We start from the raw sequence: 16,814 nt of genomic DNA on the forward strand, positions 1-16,814 counted from the left end.
TAATTAATTAATTTATATATTTAAAATTTATAACTTGTCTCATATCTGCTACATTCACACTTATTGCAATTGTCATATTTATTTATCGAGAATTGAATTGTAAGTCAATAATGTTAAAAAATTTGAAGTCAATTTTGCCACGTTTAAATTATGTATAACAAAGTTATATTTTTGTAAATAGAATAATAAAATAAATCATTTTCATTTCTGTATGTAACAGTCTGATTATCGAGAAATCATATATTATCTATATTTTGTTGATAGAAAAAAAATTTTTAAAATGATAATTCACTATTTAATTTAAAGATGTAATTTTTTTCTATTTGCTCTCGTGGTAATTAACATAATTGCTAAAAAAAAAAAAATATCTGAATATCTTGAATTCTTACGAATATATGTATTTCTATTATCGTAAGATGTATTTTTTTTTTAAATAATAATTATAATAATGAATATTCAAAAAATTAATGATTAAATAACTTTGCGATATTTTTTGTTTTTGAGGAATAATTTTTATACATAAATTATTTCCCTTTGATATTTCATTGTTTATTGTAACATACTTTTGAATATCGTAATAATAAGTGTGAATGTAACTGACAAGTGGAAATTTTTTAAATTTTTGAATAAATAAATATAATGTAAGTAGAATAAAAATTAAAAAATGTGTATTCAGATCAATGGAAAATCAGTACGCGCATTTTTTACAATTTCATTATTTTCATTAATTAATTTATTTATTTAAAATTTATAAATTGTCTCATGTCTGCTACATTCACACTCATATAATGTAGTTAATTAAATTAATCAGAACAGGCGCTTTCATCTCTCAAATTAATTGTCTCAAGTATAGTAGTCCCAACGAAAGTTCGTCCAAAAACAGATAGTGGGGGTATAGGAAATAACCCTAAGTAATGTAGAGTAGTGGGGCGACGACTTTTTGGTTGGGATGACTATACATATAGTCAGACTACTAAGACCTTGCTCACTACAGTCGAACTCCATTAATTCGGATTCCATTATCTCGGAACTTTCCCTCAATCTTAACCCCCACTACGAGCTATGCTATCTCCTACCCGATGCTATACATTTGTATGTGTCTGTGTATATTTATCTATGCATAATTCATGTAGGATATAAGAGCGCATGCGTCTAGTTTATTCTTTAAGGAAGAAGGAGCATCCGTTAACTCAGAAATTCCAAGAAATTTCCGCTCCTTCGTAGACTAACTGTCCGAGTTAATGGAGTTCGACTGTATTTAATGGTGGAGGTCTGGGAATTGTATGCTAATGATAACTGAAGCTGAGGCTTCAGTTGGTTTCACTGCTTCAGTATATATACGTGAAATGTATATGTGAGAAATATATTTGTGTATGTTTATGTGAAATCCGTCGTAGTAACAGTCTAACGTAACTGCTGCACAATCGAATAAGTTTCATATTTATGGTGAAAATATACGAATTATAAAGTGATTGAGAATATTTAAAAAGTATACTTCATAAAAAGATTGAATTGTTTTAATTATGAGTGAAAACTTTGCATTTAAAAAGGAAAGGGGTTATTCCCACGCAAACAAGTACAATATCATTTACGAATGGGACATTGATGAAATATCAACGTCCATTGAATTGTCTAATTCTTCTCGCAAACCTTGTATATTAAAGTCACCTAAATTTTCAACTGGTTCAAGTATTGCAGATTCATGGCATTTGGAATTAACGATGAGAGGTAATGCAGCAGCAGGAGTCTATGAAGAGTACTCTGAAGCTTTAGCAGTAGATTTAATATCAGATAATAAAAACAACGAAATCGAAGCATGTATTTGATTTATATGTTAGATAAGACCAAGATGATAAAATGGTCAACAAGTTTTCAAATACTGGAAAATCCATTCTCCAAGGAAGTTTTTGGATATCTACCATCAGACGAAGAGAGCGATATGCAGGATGTTGAATGGAGTTATTTCACGGAGTATATCGTAATACCTCGACTATTTCAATACAAAGATACGTTTTTACCAAATGATACTTTAACATTATGTGTTGACTTAACTGTGTACGATAATCGTAAGCTATCAAGTATTGCCGCAATTTCATTGGAAACACCACAGCATCATATTACTGATTACTTGAAAGATCTGTTGGATACTGAAACAAAAAGTGATATTGTTATAGTAGTCGGTAATAAAAAGTTTCGAGCACATAAACTCATTTTAGGAACTCGTAGTCCTGTATTTGATGCGATGTTATCACATGACATGAAAGAAAAGAAAGAAAATAAAATAGAAATACCAGACGTTGATCCTGAAATATTCAAAAAACTTCTCGAATTTATATACACGGACAAAGTCAGTGACTTGGATGATGATGCTGAAGAATTATTGGAAGTTGCAAACAAATACCAAATGCAGTCACTTAAAGATATGTGTACAGTTTCTTTATCTCAAACGATAAATGTTGGAAATGCCATTAGAATAATGCTTCTCGCCGATCGCAATAATGTCAAACAATTGATGAAATACGCTGAGAAATTTATAATAATTAATTTAATGAAAATTAAGAACACTGAAGACTACGAAGCACCGGAAAAATCTCATCCATCTTTATTTTCCGATATTCTTAAAAAATATGCAGCTGGAAATAAAATTTGATGGTATATAACTATATTTACTTCATAAAAAAAATAATCAATATATTTTATTCATTTGACTTTTCTTTATATTTCAGCTCTGTATCAGGACAAGTATTTCAATCTACTGGATAATTACAAGCTTAATACTTATAAATCACAAACATGTGAACGTAAATTTCATAACTACAGATTTTCATAAATTATAACTTCAAAAAATCTGTCTATCAATTGACCCTGCGGGCGAGCCCCAAAACTTCCCGCTGTTTTCGAGCTCCTTGAGCTCGAAAACATTGTTGTGAATACATTTTCGAGCTCGAAAATACTTTTGTATCCCATTGTTTTCGAAAAAAACCGTTTTTAGCATTTCTTTCTCCCACGATATCTCACGAACGAATTGACCGATTTTGATGGTTGAGGCGGCAATCGACGTGTTTTATTGAGTTCTAGAGCTGATTAGATTTTGAAGTCGATCGTTCGAGCTGTATCTGAGAAATCAATAAATAACTCAAAAAAAAAAAAATTTTTTTTCCGTAATTCGCCAATATTTTCGAGTCTATTTGATCAAATGATCTGAAATTTTCAGAAAAGTTGATGGTCAACAAGCTCTTTCGATTGCCGCCTTAACCATCCAAATCGGTTCATTAGTTAAAAAGTTATAGACCGGTCACACACACACACACACACACACACACACACACACACACACACACACACACACACACACACACACACACACACACACACGCACACACACACACACACACACACACACACACACACACACACACACACACACACACACACACACACACACACACACACACACACACATACATACATCCATACATACAGACACTCGGACATCATTCTGAAAATAGTCAGAATAGCTTCCTAGGACCTCAAAACGTCGACATCTGATGAAATTTCGATTTTCGCAAATCGGGGTGAAAACAATAACTTCCCAATTTTTCGAAAATCGTCGATTTTCTTAGCGGGAAGTTAAAAAATGTAATCAGTAAATACTACTTCTTTATTCTGTGAGATGATAATAATATCCATTTATTCATGACATGTATTTCTAAATAAAAAAATAATTGGATTCTGTGAGAGTAGTTCTTTATTTTTAAAAAATAACTGCTGAAAATTTCGATTATTCAACAGAACACTATTAATTACTTCGCATGCTTGTTGGATATAGTCACAGTAATATCGAGAATTTGTAATTGATATCTTTTTTGCTAATAGCCGCGACTCTTGTGTGTGAGTTTCTTATCGCTCGGTACTAAATATATCATATTGTGATCTGATTTCAAATGTTCACATCTCATTTTATAAAATTATTACTTTAAAAATATTTATTATTCATTAATCGTTATATTTTAAAAAAAATTTCTTATTTTTTCATGATACTGAAGTTAGCAGACGTCTAATAATTTTTGGATTTTTTAAAAAACGATAAATTATGAAAAAAAAAAAAATATTTGAAAAAATTGCACTTGTAGTCTTTGAAATTTTCTACATGTGCACATTTTTTAGTTTTTTTTTTCTTCAAATTTAATTGTTCAAAAAAAATCCAAAAGTTTTTAATTGTCTGCTAACTTCAGGATCGTGTTTTTTTGAGATCTACGACTTTGTGTTTGAATTACTTATCCCACGATACTCAAAATATTATAGCATAATCTAATTTTAAATGTTCGCGTCTAATTTTGTAAAAAATTATTGTAAAAATATTTATTATTCATTGATCGCATTATATTTTGAAAACAATTTCTCATTTGATTGCGTTTTTTATTTTTCTAGTGTTCAGTTCTTACTTTTGAGTTACGTAGTATGAGTTTGCCGGCAAGCCGCCATTGAAATTATCAAAGTCACAACATATCGAGGCAAAAGAATCACGTACTCATTCATTTATTTGTGTCAGACACGCTGGTGCGATAACAGTTTATTGTTATACCTTCTCGTACTAGATTATAATAAACTTTATAAATATTGTATTGTTGTGAATAAAAAACGTGCCATTTTCACTTTTTCAAATCACAGTTTTAAACAAAGAATCTAATTTTTTTTTTTTTTTTTTTTATGTACTTGTATTAAAATTATTTGATGCAATGGAAAGGCATGATGTTATGGTTTGTAAACAAAAAACTATTTTTGAATGGAAAATAGGTGAGTTTCCTTTAACTATAAAATATTCCGTGATCAATCAAGACGCTCATACAATCCTCTCACCGGACTTTCCAACTGATTGGAAATCCAAATGGCAATTAGAATTGAAGTTTAATAATGATAAAACGTCGGAAGACAAAGAATGGATATCAATATTTCTAAACTCAAGATCTGGTGGTGATTACGACATATTTGGAGTCAAATATTCGCTCTTCATTTTTGATAATAAAAACGAAAAAAAGTTTAAACAAAAGTCATACAAGGTTTTCAACAGAGATGAAAAGTTTTGTATTCTGAAGTTTCTTAATGTAAAACAATTATTAGAAAAAAGAGATAAATTGTTACCTGATAAAGCATTGACAATATGCATTAAGCTTACTAAGTTCACTAAACGTTCTTCTCATATTTCAGCCATAATTAAGATTCCATTGAAAACTTCAAATCATCAAATTGCCCACGATTTGAAAGATCTTTTTGATAGCAAAGCAGGAAGTGATGTTGTTCTAATTGTGGGTGATAAGAAAATTCCAGCTCACAAAACTTTGCTAATGTCTCGAAGCCCCGTATTTTTTGCAATGTTTACACATAAGCTGAAAGAAAACAGAGAAAATGAAGTAGACATTCCTGATATTGATCCTGATACATGTGAGAAACTGTTAGAATTTATTTATACGGACAACGTGACTAATCTCGATGAAATTTATGAACGTTTATTCGTAGTAGCAGATAAATATCAGATACCAGCTCTTAAAGAGTTATGTGCAGAATCATTCTGTAAAAATGTAAATGTTGTAAATGCCGTTCAATATCTTGTTTTACTTGACCGTCATCATGCTGATGAACGATTTTTTAAGTATATCATGGATTTCATTGAAATCAATTTCGAGTACATTATCAAAACCCCCGCATATAAAGCCTTCGAAAAATATAATCCAAAAATGTCATTAGCTCTACTAACGGCAATTAACATCCACTTATAAAAATGGGGTACATTAAAATTTTTTTTAATTTTTATCAAATGTAGTCATAAGTTGAAAACTAATTATTTGAATTCTTTTGTTCCAGATCAACATCATGGTGATTCAATACAGCAACATAAACTGAATATTTTTAAATATATTATTATCAATTATAATCCATAAATTTGACCTTAATTTTAATCTTACTTCTACTTTTTTATCATTACTTTCATTTTAATAATACAATGGACCATGATGATATCAATTATACCAATACATTCATTAACATCTGCTGGCTTATGTTTATAAAACCGTATTCTATAAGAGAAATTATTGTTTTGTGTTCATAAGTTTTTAATAAATTCTGATACATCAAAAATAAATTATAACTATCAATAAATTTGATTGAAGAACAAGTTTTTTGGTATTTTTATTTTTGCTTATGATAGATTTAAATAAAAGCTAGAACTAAACAAGTGATATATAAATATCATCAACTGATTCACATACGTTATCGTAATCAGATTCAAATTTTAATGTTTTCAATCACTCAATAAAATATCAAGTTGTTTCAAATTGATAACCATTCTGCCTAATGAAATAATATCTACTTATAAGTGAAAAAAAAAAAAAATAATAATTGGATTATGTAAGAGTAAGTCTCTTTAATTTTAAAAATCATCTCAAATTTTATATTCGTCAATAGATGGCACTACTCATTACTTGGCATGCAAATTGGATATCGTCACAGAGTGTTACCGAAAATTCGAAATTTATTTCTTTTGTGTTGACGTGAATTACTTATTCCACTACATATATTAAAAATATTATAGCATAATCTAATTTTACATGTTCGCGTATAATTTTGTAAAAAATTATTGTAAAAATATTTATTATTCATTGATCGCATTATATTTTGAAAACAATTTCTTATTTGATTGCGTTTTATTTTTCTAGTTAGTATAAGATCCCGATATAAAACGACCTTCACCGAGATGCTTATTTAATGACACGTATTTTATATTTAATTTAATATGTCAATAAATATAATCCATATGGGTTGCCTAGCAAATTTCAGTCCAGAGTATGTTTAATTAATAATTAAAAAAAATTATTTTTTTAAACATTTCACCGGTATGATTTTTAGATAAATTCTATACCAATCGAAAGTATGAAGCCCATAGAATATGCAAACGTTAGGTTGCCTATTCTTTTCCGGTCACAACTATCGGGTTGCCAGGTATAAACAGGTAAATCTGTACTAGCATTTTGCAACGGTCTGTTTATTAAATGAAATTTAAATGAAATTAAAGATTATTTTATTCTGAACACGGTGGTATAGGGTTGCCTGCGAAAAATCAGTCCAGAATTGCGGTTGTCGAATTTTAAAAAGTAAAATATTGCTCCGAGTGAATGTGTGCGACTGAGAGGTCCCAACCGACCATCCCATGCGATAGAAGAGGACACAGCAGAGCGGCTGTTTAAAGTCCGCCCATTTAAAGAAAGAGAGTGCGCATGCTATTTGGGCTTGGAAAAGAAAAGGATAGCGATAGACTCGTATATACTATGCATTATTTTGGAGTAGTTTATTATTTGAATAGAGAAATAGTTATTTAATTTTTTTTTTTAATCAATTAATTATTTATGTGTATATTTTTTATGTGACACTAAAGTATATATACATCTTTAGTAAAAAAGAAGGTTATAGTGATACATATATAATACTACCCTGATTGAAAATATTGATTGAAAAAAATTTAAAAAATTCACTTTTATGGGTTTTGAATTTTTTCCAATAGTTTCAATTGATTTCAATTTCTCTGTTTACATTTATAGATTTATAATTTGCATGTAGTAAATTTTTTTAATTTTTTTCAATCAATATTTTTAATCAGGGTTGTATTAGGGGAAGGGGAGCAAAAGGGGGTAGGGTAGGCAAAACGGGGTACCCCCAAAATTTGATAAAAAAAAATTTTATATTTTAAATGGTTTTTAAACATTCCAAAATCATTTCTGTAAATATAATTAAGCGTTACTTTGAATTTTTTTTCGATAAACTTTTTCAAAAATCAATTGCCAGTTGAAAAATATTAATGACGTTTGTTTTATGATAAAAACTATTCAAAATTTTTTTTCTTCTTTTGTATCCAATAAACGTGTAAAATATAATTTTTCTTCATGTAAATTACTTAAAAAAAAATTCAACTTAATCGAATTCGTTTAAAATCCAGAAATTTTTTTTTTTCAACAGTAACGGAAAATTTCTTCTATTTACTTTGAATATCATTGAAAAAAAAAAGATTTAGCGTATTGGAGTCCTCGAAAACTTGGTATTTCCTTAAACCCCCTTTTGCCCCTCCCACCCCTATATATGTATCACTATAACCTTCTTTTTTATTGAAGATGTATATATACTTTAGTGTCACATAAAAAATATACACATAAATAATTAATTGATTAAAAAAAAAAATTAAATAACTATTTCTCTATTCAAATAATAAACTACTCCAAAATAATGCATAGTATATACGAGTCTATCGCTATCCTTTTCTTTTCCAAGCCCAAATAGCATGCGCACTCTCTTTCTTTAAATGGGCGGACTTTAAACAGCCGCTCTGCTGTGTCCTCTTCTATCGCATGGGATGGTCGGTTGGGACCTCTCAGTCGCACACATTCACTCGGAGCAATATTTTACTTTTTAAAATTCGACAACCGCAATTCTGGACTGATTTTTCGCAGGCAACCCTATACCACCGTGTTCAGAATAAAATAATCTTTAATTTCATTTAAATTTCATTTAATAAACAGACCGTTGCAAAATGCTAGTACAGATTTACCTGTTTATACCTGGCAACCCGATAGTTGTGACCGGAAAAGAATAGGCAACCTAACGTTTGCATATTCTATGGGCTTCATACTTTCGATTGGTATAGAATTTATCTAAAAATCATACCGGTGAAATGTTTAAAAAAATAATTTTTTTTAATTATTAATTAAACATACTCTGGACTGAAATTTGCTAGGCAACCCATATGGATTATATTTATTGACATATTAAATTAAATATAAAATACGTTTCATTAAATAAGCATCTCGGTGAAGGTCGTTTTATATCGGGATCTTAGACTAAGTGTTCAGATCTTACTTTTGAGTGACGTAGTATGAGTTTGCGGGCAAGTCGCCACTAAAACTATCGAAGTCACAACATATCGAGATAAAAGAAACACGCAATCGTTCATTTCTTAGAGCGAGATACACTGGTACAGTTTATTGTTATGCCTTCGCTTTCAACATTATAATAAATGTTGTGAATATTATCTTGTTGTGAATAAAAAAAAGTGCTGTTAAATTATAGATTTAATTAAAGAATCTATTTTTTTTTTATATTTGTATAAAAATTATTTGATGTAATGGAAAAGTGCTGTTTTATGAGTAGGAAACAAAAAACTATTTTTGAATGGAAAATAGGTGATTTTCCTTTAATTATGAAACATACCATGGAAAATCATAACCCCTATACGATTCTCTCATCAGAATTTCCAACTGCTGATTGGAAATCCAAATGGCAATTAGTATTAAATTTTAATAATGGTAACAAGTCGGAAGACAAAGAGTGGATATCAATATATCTAAACTCAAAATCCATTAGTTATACCAAAATATTCAGAGTCAAGTATTCGCTCTTTATTTTTAATGATAAAAAAGAAAAAAAGTGTGAACAAAAGTCCTACAAGGTTTTCGAAGAAATGGAATATTTTTGTGTTCAAAAGTTTCTTAAAATAAAACAATTATTGGAAAAAAAGGATAAATTATTACCTGATAATACATTAACAATCGGCATTAAGCTTACTGAGTTTATCGAAAGTTCTTGTCTTTACTCACCCATCATTAAAATTCCAGTAAAAACTTCAGATCGTCAAATTGTCCACGATTTGAAAGATCTTTTTGATAGTAAAGCAGGTAGTGATGTTGTTCTAGTTGTGGGTGATAAGAAAATTCCAGCGCACAAAACTTTGCTGATGAGCCGAAGCCCTGTATTTTCTGCGATGTTTACACATCCGTTGGAAGAAAACAGAGAAAATGAAGTTACCATTCCTGATATGGATCCTGATGTATGTGAGAAGCTGTTAGAATTTATTTATACGGACAATGTGACTAATCTCGATAAAGTTGCTGGACGTTTATTCGAAGTGGCAGATAAATATCAGATACCGGCTCTCAAAGAGTCTTGTGAAGAATTATTCTGTAAGAACGTAAATGTTAAAAATGCCGTTCAATATCTCGTTTTACTTGACAGCCATAATGGTGATGAACGATTTTTCAAGTATATCATTGATTTCATCGCAATCAATTTCAAGAAAATTTTCGAAACCTCCGAATATAAAGCCTTGGAAAAAACTAATCCAGAATTATCATTAACTATAGTGAAGGAAATTCGCAGTAACAGATGAAAAAACAGGTACATTAAAATTTTTTCTAATTTTTATCAAATGTAGTCATAAGTTGAAAACTAATAATTTGAATTCTTTTGTTCCAGATAACCATCATGGTGATTCAATACAGCAACATAAACTGGGAATTTTTTAATATATAATTATTATCTATTATTTTGAACTTGATTTAAATCTTATTTCTACTTTTTTATTATTACTTTCATTTTAATAATGCCATTTACAATGATTATATTAATTATACTAATACGTTCATTAACATCTGCTGGTTCATGTTTATAAAAGCGTATTTAAAAAAAAAAAAAAACATTATTTGTAATCTCAATTTTTCAATAAATACTCATACATAAAACACAGATCACAACTACAGATAGATTTGAATAAAGAACAAGTTTTTTGATATTTTTATTTTCGCTTATGATAAATATGAGAGAAAACAAGAACTGAACTGCGTATGTATTACAAAAATATTAATCGATTTTCATACGTTAGCATAAATAGATTTAAATTTTATTGATTACAAATACTCAACAAAGTATATAATTTCATCAAATTGATAATTATTTAGTCTGATGAATTAATATTATCTAATTTATGACATGTATTTTTAGATAAAAAAGTAATTGGATTCTGTGACAGTAGTTCTTTATTTTTAAAAAACAACTGCTGAAAATTTTGATTTTTTAACTGATAGCACTACTAATTACTTTACATGCACATTGGATACAAACACATTCCGATACCGAGAATTGGAAATTGATATCTCGTGTGTTGTTATCCGCGACTCTAGTATTTAAATTACTTATCCTGTTTTACTAAATATATCATAATATAATCTAATTTTAAATGTTCACATCTTATTTTATAAGCAAGTGTAAATGTAGCAAACATCAGACAAATTTAAAATTATAAATAAACAGAGTAAATAATTACAAAAATTCACATATTAATTTAAAAATTTTTTAAATGCGCATTTTTTTTTAATTTCATTTTATTAATTATTTACTCTATTTATTTATAGTTTTCAATTTTTCTGATGTCTGATACATTCATAATCATAATTGATGATTGAATAATTATTCAATATTTTATATTATTGAGAAATCGTTTTTATATATGAATTATTTCCCTTTTATTTTTCAATTTTTTTTTTTTTATAATATACTTATTGAGTAACGAAATAATGAATGTGAATGTTACTGATGAGTGACAATTTTTTAAATTTTGAAATAACTAAATATGTATCTAAGACGATAAATGTTCGAAATGCCATTAGAATAATGCTTCTCGCCGATCGCAATAATGTCAAACAGTTGGTAGAATACGCTGAGAAATTTATAATAATTAATTTAATGAAAATTAAGAACACTAAAGAATACGAAGCACTGGAAAAATCTTATCCATCTTTATTTTTCGCTATTCTTAAAAAATATGCAGCTGGAAATAAAATTTGATGGTATATAACTATATTTACTTTATTATAATAATCAATACATTTTATTTATTTAATTTTTATTTATATTTCAGCTCTGTTACAGGAAAAGTATTTCAATCTGCTGGATAATTTCAACTTTCATATTTATAAATCACAAACAAGTGAACGTAAATCTCATAATTATTCGGAGATTTTCATAAATTACAATTTCATAAAAATGTATTCAGTAAATACTATTTTTTGTTCTGTTCAATGATAAATGATATCCATTTACTTATGATTTGTATTTCTAAATAAAATTTTAAATAAAAAAGAATTGGATTGTGTGAGAGTAGATCTCTTTAATTTTAAAAACCAACTGAATATTTCTGTTTGTCAACAGATGGCACCACTGATTACTTCGCATGCTTGTAAGATATAGTCACAGTAATACCAAGAATTCGAAACTGATGTCTTTTGTGTTGATAGCCGCGACTCTTGTGTTGGAATTACATGTCTCACTATTTTAAATATATCAGCATAATTTTATTTGAAATATTCACGTCTAACTGTGAAATAATTATATTTTTAAAATATTTATTATTTAATGATCATCATATTTTAAAAACAATTTCTTATTTATTTGCGTTTTTATTTTTTTCTGTGTTTATTTTTCTTACTTTTGAGTTACGTAGTATGAGTTTACCGGCAAGGCGCCATTAAAACTATCAAAGTAATAACATATCGAGATAAAAGAATCACGTAATCATTCATTTCTTTGTGCGACATACACTGGTACGGTAACAGGTAACAGTCCTGTTGTTATACTTTTGCGCTTTGCATTATAATGCGTTTTGTTTTATATTGTTGTGAATAAAAGTTCTTTTTTAAATTTTTGTGTTACAGATTCAAATAAAGAAATTTAATTTTTTGTTTTTGTATTGAAATTATTTGATACAATGGAAGATTTTAAAATGATAAAAAGTTATTCAATACCCAAAGAAGAGAAAGTCATTTTTGAATGGAAAATAGATCAGTTTCTTTCAATTATGAAATTTACCATGGATAACAAAAACGCCAAAACAATCAGATCACCTACTTTTAAAACTGTTGAAACATCATATGGGTGGTATTTAGAAATAAATTTTAATTATGAAAATGAGTCTGTAGACAAAGATTGGATATCAATCAAAATAAGAAATTTTAGTGATGATCAAATAACAGCGAAATATTCGCTATTTATTTTTGATAATAAAAAAAAAAAAAAGTTCGAAAATAAACTATACAAGATATTTAAAAGTAATGAAAGTTGGTGTATTTCGAAGTTTCTTAATGTCAATCAATTATTAGAAAAGAAAGATAAATTATTACCTGATAATGCATTGACAATATGCATTAAGCTTACTGAGTTTATTGATTGTTCTTATTCTTATTCACCCACCATTAAGATTCCGTTAAAAACTTCAAACCATAATATTGTCCACGATTCGAAAGAACTTTTTGATAGTAAAGCAGGAAGTGATGTTGTTCTAGTTGTGGGTGATAAAAAAATTCCAGCTCACAAAACTTTTCTGATGTTTCGAAGCCCCGTATTTTTTGCAATGTTTACACATCAGCTGAAAGAAAACCGAGAAAATGAAGTAGACATTCCTGATATGGATCCTGATGTATGTGAGAAGCTGTTAGAATTTATATATACGGACAATGTGACTAATCTTGGTGAAGTTTCTGACCGTTTACACGAAGTGGCAGATAAATATCAGTTACCAGCTCTTAAAGAATTATGTGAAGAATCATGCTGTAAAAATGTAAATGTTGAAAATGCCGTTAAATATCTCGTTTTACTAGACCGTCATAATGCTGGTGAAGAATTTTTTAAGTATATCCTTGATTTCATCGCAATCAATTCCAAGAATATTATCGAAACCCCCGAATTTAAAGCCTTGGAAAAAACTAATCCAGAATTATCATTAACTATAGTGACGAAAATTTGCAGTATCAAATAAAAAAAAAAAAAGGTAAATTTAAATTTCTTAGTTTTCATCTATTATAATCAAATCATAAATTAAAAAATAATTATTTTCATTTTTATGTTCCAGATCAACGTTTTGGTAATCCGAGACTGCAACATATGCCGTATATACTTAAAAAAATTATTATCAGTTATAATCCATAATTTTGCGCTTAATTTAAATCTTATTACTACTTTTTTTACAATTGCTTTCATTTTGATGATACAATGTACAATGATTATATCCGTTATTCTAATACGTTCATTAACATCCGCTGGTTCATCTTCATAAAAGCGTATTTTATTTAAAAATCGATTATTTGTATTCTTAAATTTTTAATAAATACATATTCATAAAAAACAAATCATAACTACGGATAAATTTAAATAAAGAACAACTTCATTGGTATATATTTTTATTTTTCTTTATGATACATTTGAAAAAATCAAAAATTGAACCTCATGTTACATAAAATACCGATTGATTGACATATTTTAGCATAAATAAATTCAAATTTTACTGTTTACAAAGATTCAGAAAAGTATATAAATTTATCAAATTGATAACCATTTATCCTGATAAAATATCTACTTATTTATGATATGTATTTCTGAATAAAAATGTAATTGGATTCTGTGAAAGTAGTTCTTCATTTTTAAAAAACAACTGCTGAACATTTCGATTATTCAATAGACAACACTACTAATTACTCCGCATGCATATTGGATATAGACACATTCTGATACCGAGAATTCGAAATTGATATCTTTTGTGTTGATATCCGCAACTCTAGTGTTTAAATCACTTATCCTGCTATACTAAATATATCATAATATAATCTAATTTCAAAAGTTCACATCTTGTTTTATGAAATTATTATTTTAAAAATATTTATTATTCATTGATCATTATATTTTTAAAATAATTTCATATTTACTTACGTTTTATTCATCTAGCTTTTATATCTAACTTTTGAGTTACGTAATATAAGTTTACCAGCAAGTCGCCATTAAAAATGATCTAAGTCATAATAATATATATCGAACCTGAAGAATCATGCGCTGATTCGTTTGTGCGAGATAAACTGGTACATTAGTAGTTTATTTTATGTTTTCACGTGTTACATTATAAAAAGTTCATAAATATTCTTTTCTGTGAGTGTGAATGTAGCAGACATCAGACAAATTTAAAATTATAAATAAATAGAGTAAATAAATAACAAAATAAGATTTTAAAAAATGCGAATTTAAAAAATTTTGAAATTAATAAGGGCATTTTTAATAAATATTATTTTTTTAAATTATTTAACCCATTTTTTTATAATTTTAAATTTGTCTGATGTCTGCTACATTCACACCCGTTCTTTTGTTGTGAATAAAAAAAGGTGCAATTTTAAGTTTTTTAAACTATAGATTTAAAAAAAGAATATTTATTTTTTATATTTGTATTAAAATTATCTGATACAATGGAAAAGTGTTATTTTATTAATAGTGAACAAAAAACTGTTTTTAAATGGAGAATATGTGAGTTTCCATTGAAATATTGGATGAACAATCAAGACGCTCATACAATCCTCTCACCGGACTTTCCAACTGATTGGAAATCCAAGTGGGAATTAGAATTAAAGTTTAATAATGATAAAACGTCGAAAGACAAAGAGTGGATATCAATATTTCTTAACTCCAGATCCAAGAGTGATGATCAAATATTTAAAGAAGAATATTCGCTCTTTATTTTTGATGATAAAAAAGAAAAACAATTTGAATAAAAGTCATACAAGGTTTTCAAAGGAATGGAAACTTTTTGTATTCCAAAGTTTCTGGAAGTAAAAGAATTATTAGAAAAAAAGGACAAATTATTACCTGGTAATGCACTGACAGTATGCATTGAGCTTACAGAGTTTATTGAAAGTTCTCGTTTTAACTCACCCATTTTTGAAGTTCCATTAAAAACTGCAGAACATCAAATTATCGACAATTTGAAAGATCTTTTTGGTAGTAAAGCAGGTACTGACGTTGTTCTAGTTGTAGGCGATAAGAAAATTCCAGCTCACAAAACTTTGCTGAGACGAAGCCCTGTATTTTCTGCAATGTTTACACATCAGCTGAAAGAAAATAAAGAAAATGAAATAGACATTTCTGATATGGATCCTGATACATGTGAGAAACTATTAGAATTTATTTATACGGACAATGTGTCTGATTTTAATGAAGTTTCTGAACGTTTATACAAAGTAACAGATAAATATCAGTTACCAACTCTTAAAGTGTTATGTGAAGAATCATTCTGTAAAAATGTAAATGTTGGAAATGCCGTTCAATATCTCGTTTTACTTGACCGCCATTAAGTATATCGTTGATTTTATCGTAAACAATTTCGAAAAAATTGTTGAAACTCCCGAATATAAAGCCTTGGAAAAAACTAACATAGAATTATCGATAACTATAGTTACAAAAATTTGCAATATCAAATAAAAGAAACAGGTACATTTTAATTTCTTCACGTCTTCATCAAATATGGTCGTAAGCTAAACAGTAATTATTCGCATTTTTTTGTTTCAGATCAGTATCTCGGCAAATCGATATCGCAACATGAACGGAACATTTTTTTAAATATTTTATGTTATAATCCATAATTTTGACCTTAATTTAAATCTCATTTCTACTTTTTTTTAATTACTTTCGTTTTAATAATACAATTTACAATGATTGTATCAATTATACTAATACATTTGTTAACATCTGCGAGCTCATGCTCATGAAAGTGTATTCTATAAAAAAAGAAATCATGATTTTGTATTCTTAATTTTTCATCAATACTTATGCATCAAAAATAAATCATAACTATGGATAAATTTGAACAAAGAACGAATTTTTTTGGTATTTTTATTTTTGCTTATACATTTGAAATAAAAACGGAACCACGTGTTATATAAATGCCATTAATTGATTTACATACGTTAGTATACATAGATTCAAACTTAATTGTTTACAAACACTCAATAAAATATCGTTTTGTCAAATTGATAACCATTCAGCCTCATGAAGTAATATCCACTTATTTATGATATGTATTTCTAAAGAAAAAAAATAATTGGATTATGTGAGCGTAGGTCTCTTTAATTTTAAAAATCAATTAAAGATCTTTATTTGCCCATAGATAGCATTACTAATTGTACCCT

General features: G+C 27.9%; 5 protein-coding genes across 7 annotated transcripts; all 5 read left to right on the plus strand.

The window, feature by feature from the left end:
• Positions 1–1,168: 1,168 nt before the first annotated feature.
• LOC130663443 (speckle-type POZ protein B-like) lies at positions 1,169–3,695 on the plus strand. The gene is made up of 2 exons (XM_057462679.1): positions 1,169–2,652; positions 2,727–3,695. Exon 1 carries the CDS (start codon positions 1,817–1,819, stop codon positions 2,648–2,650), a length of 834 nt encoding a protein of 277 aa, XP_057318662.1. The 5' UTR covers positions 1,169–1,816; the 3' UTR covers positions 2,651–2,652; positions 2,727–3,695.
• A 780-nt stretch (positions 3,696–4,475) lies between these two features.
• Positions 4,476–6,181, plus strand: LOC130663057 (speckle-type POZ protein-like). 2 transcript variants are annotated; one of them, XM_057462113.1, is made up of 3 exons: positions 4,476–5,442; positions 5,518–5,784; positions 5,863–6,181. In XM_057462113.1, exons 1-2 carry the CDS (start codon positions 4,740–4,742, stop codon positions 5,775–5,777), a joined length of 963 nt encoding a protein of 320 aa, XP_057318096.1. In that variant the 5' UTR covers positions 4,476–4,739; the 3' UTR covers positions 5,778–5,784; positions 5,863–6,181. The 2 variants fall into 2 exon arrangements, with proteins under 2 accessions (XP_057318096.1, XP_057318095.1); XM_057462112.1 differs by having other exon boundaries at positions 4,478–5,784; positions 5,863–6,178.
• Positions 6,182–8,945: 2,764 nt separating this feature from the next.
• Positions 8,946–11,196, plus strand: LOC130663099 (speckle-type POZ protein-like). The gene is made up of 2 exons (XM_057462170.1): positions 8,946–10,215; positions 10,294–11,196. The coding sequence occupies exon 1, from the start codon at positions 9,167–9,169 to the stop codon at positions 10,205–10,207; it is 1,041 nt and encodes a 346-aa protein (XP_057318153.1). The 5' UTR covers positions 8,946–9,166; the 3' UTR covers positions 10,208–10,215; positions 10,294–11,196.
• Positions 11,197–12,101: 905 nt separating this feature from the next.
• LOC130662992 (speckle-type POZ protein-like) lies at positions 12,102–14,098 on the plus strand. 2 transcript variants are annotated; one of them, XM_057462004.1, is made up of 3 exons: positions 12,102–12,428; positions 12,528–13,639; positions 13,721–14,098. In XM_057462004.1, exon 2 carries the CDS (start codon positions 12,581–12,583, stop codon positions 13,625–13,627), a length of 1,047 nt encoding a protein of 348 aa, XP_057317987.1. In that variant the 5' UTR covers positions 12,102–12,428; positions 12,528–12,580; the 3' UTR covers positions 13,628–13,639; positions 13,721–14,098. The 2 variants fall into 2 exon arrangements, with proteins under 2 accessions (XP_057317987.1, XP_057317988.1); XM_057462005.1 differs by having other exon boundaries at positions 12,102–12,416.
• Positions 14,099–15,015: 917 nt separating this feature from the next.
• Positions 15,016–16,805, plus strand: LOC130663467 (speckle-type POZ protein-like B). Its single transcript, XM_057462709.1, has 2 exons — positions 15,016–16,116; positions 16,195–16,805. Exon 1 carries the CDS (start codon positions 15,426–15,428, stop codon positions 15,978–15,980), a length of 555 nt encoding a protein of 184 aa, XP_057318692.1. The 5' UTR covers positions 15,016–15,425; the 3' UTR covers positions 15,981–16,116; positions 16,195–16,805.
• The last annotated feature ends 9 nt before the right edge of the window (positions 16,806–16,814 follow it).

This window comes from Microplitis mediator, chromosome 2, assembly GCF_029852145.1.
Source record: "Microplitis mediator isolate UGA2020A chromosome 2, iyMicMedi2.1, whole genome shotgun sequence".
NCBI classification, from domain to species: domain Eukaryota; kingdom Metazoa; phylum Arthropoda; class Insecta; order Hymenoptera; family Braconidae; genus Microplitis; species Microplitis mediator.

Bases quoted from the DNA above. Each gene is read 5' to 3' on its own strand.
- LOC130662992 (XM_057462004.1), top strand. From the start codon at position 12,581: ATGGAAGATTTTAAAATGATAAAAAGTTATTCAATACCCAAAGAAGAG.
- LOC130663057 (XM_057462112.1), top strand. From the start codon at position 4,740: ATGGAAAGGCATGATGTTATGGTTTGTAAACAAAAAACTATTTTTGAA.
- LOC130663467 (XM_057462709.1), top strand. From the start codon at position 15,426: ATGGAAACTTTTTGTATTCCAAAGTTTCTGGAAGTAAAAGAATTATTA.
- LOC130663099 (XM_057462170.1), top strand. From the start codon at position 9,167: ATGGAAAAGTGCTGTTTTATGAGTAGGAAACAAAAAACTATTTTTGAA.
- LOC130663443 (XM_057462679.1), top strand. From the start codon at position 1,817: ATGTATTTGATTTATATGTTAGATAAGACCAAGATGATAAAATGGTCA.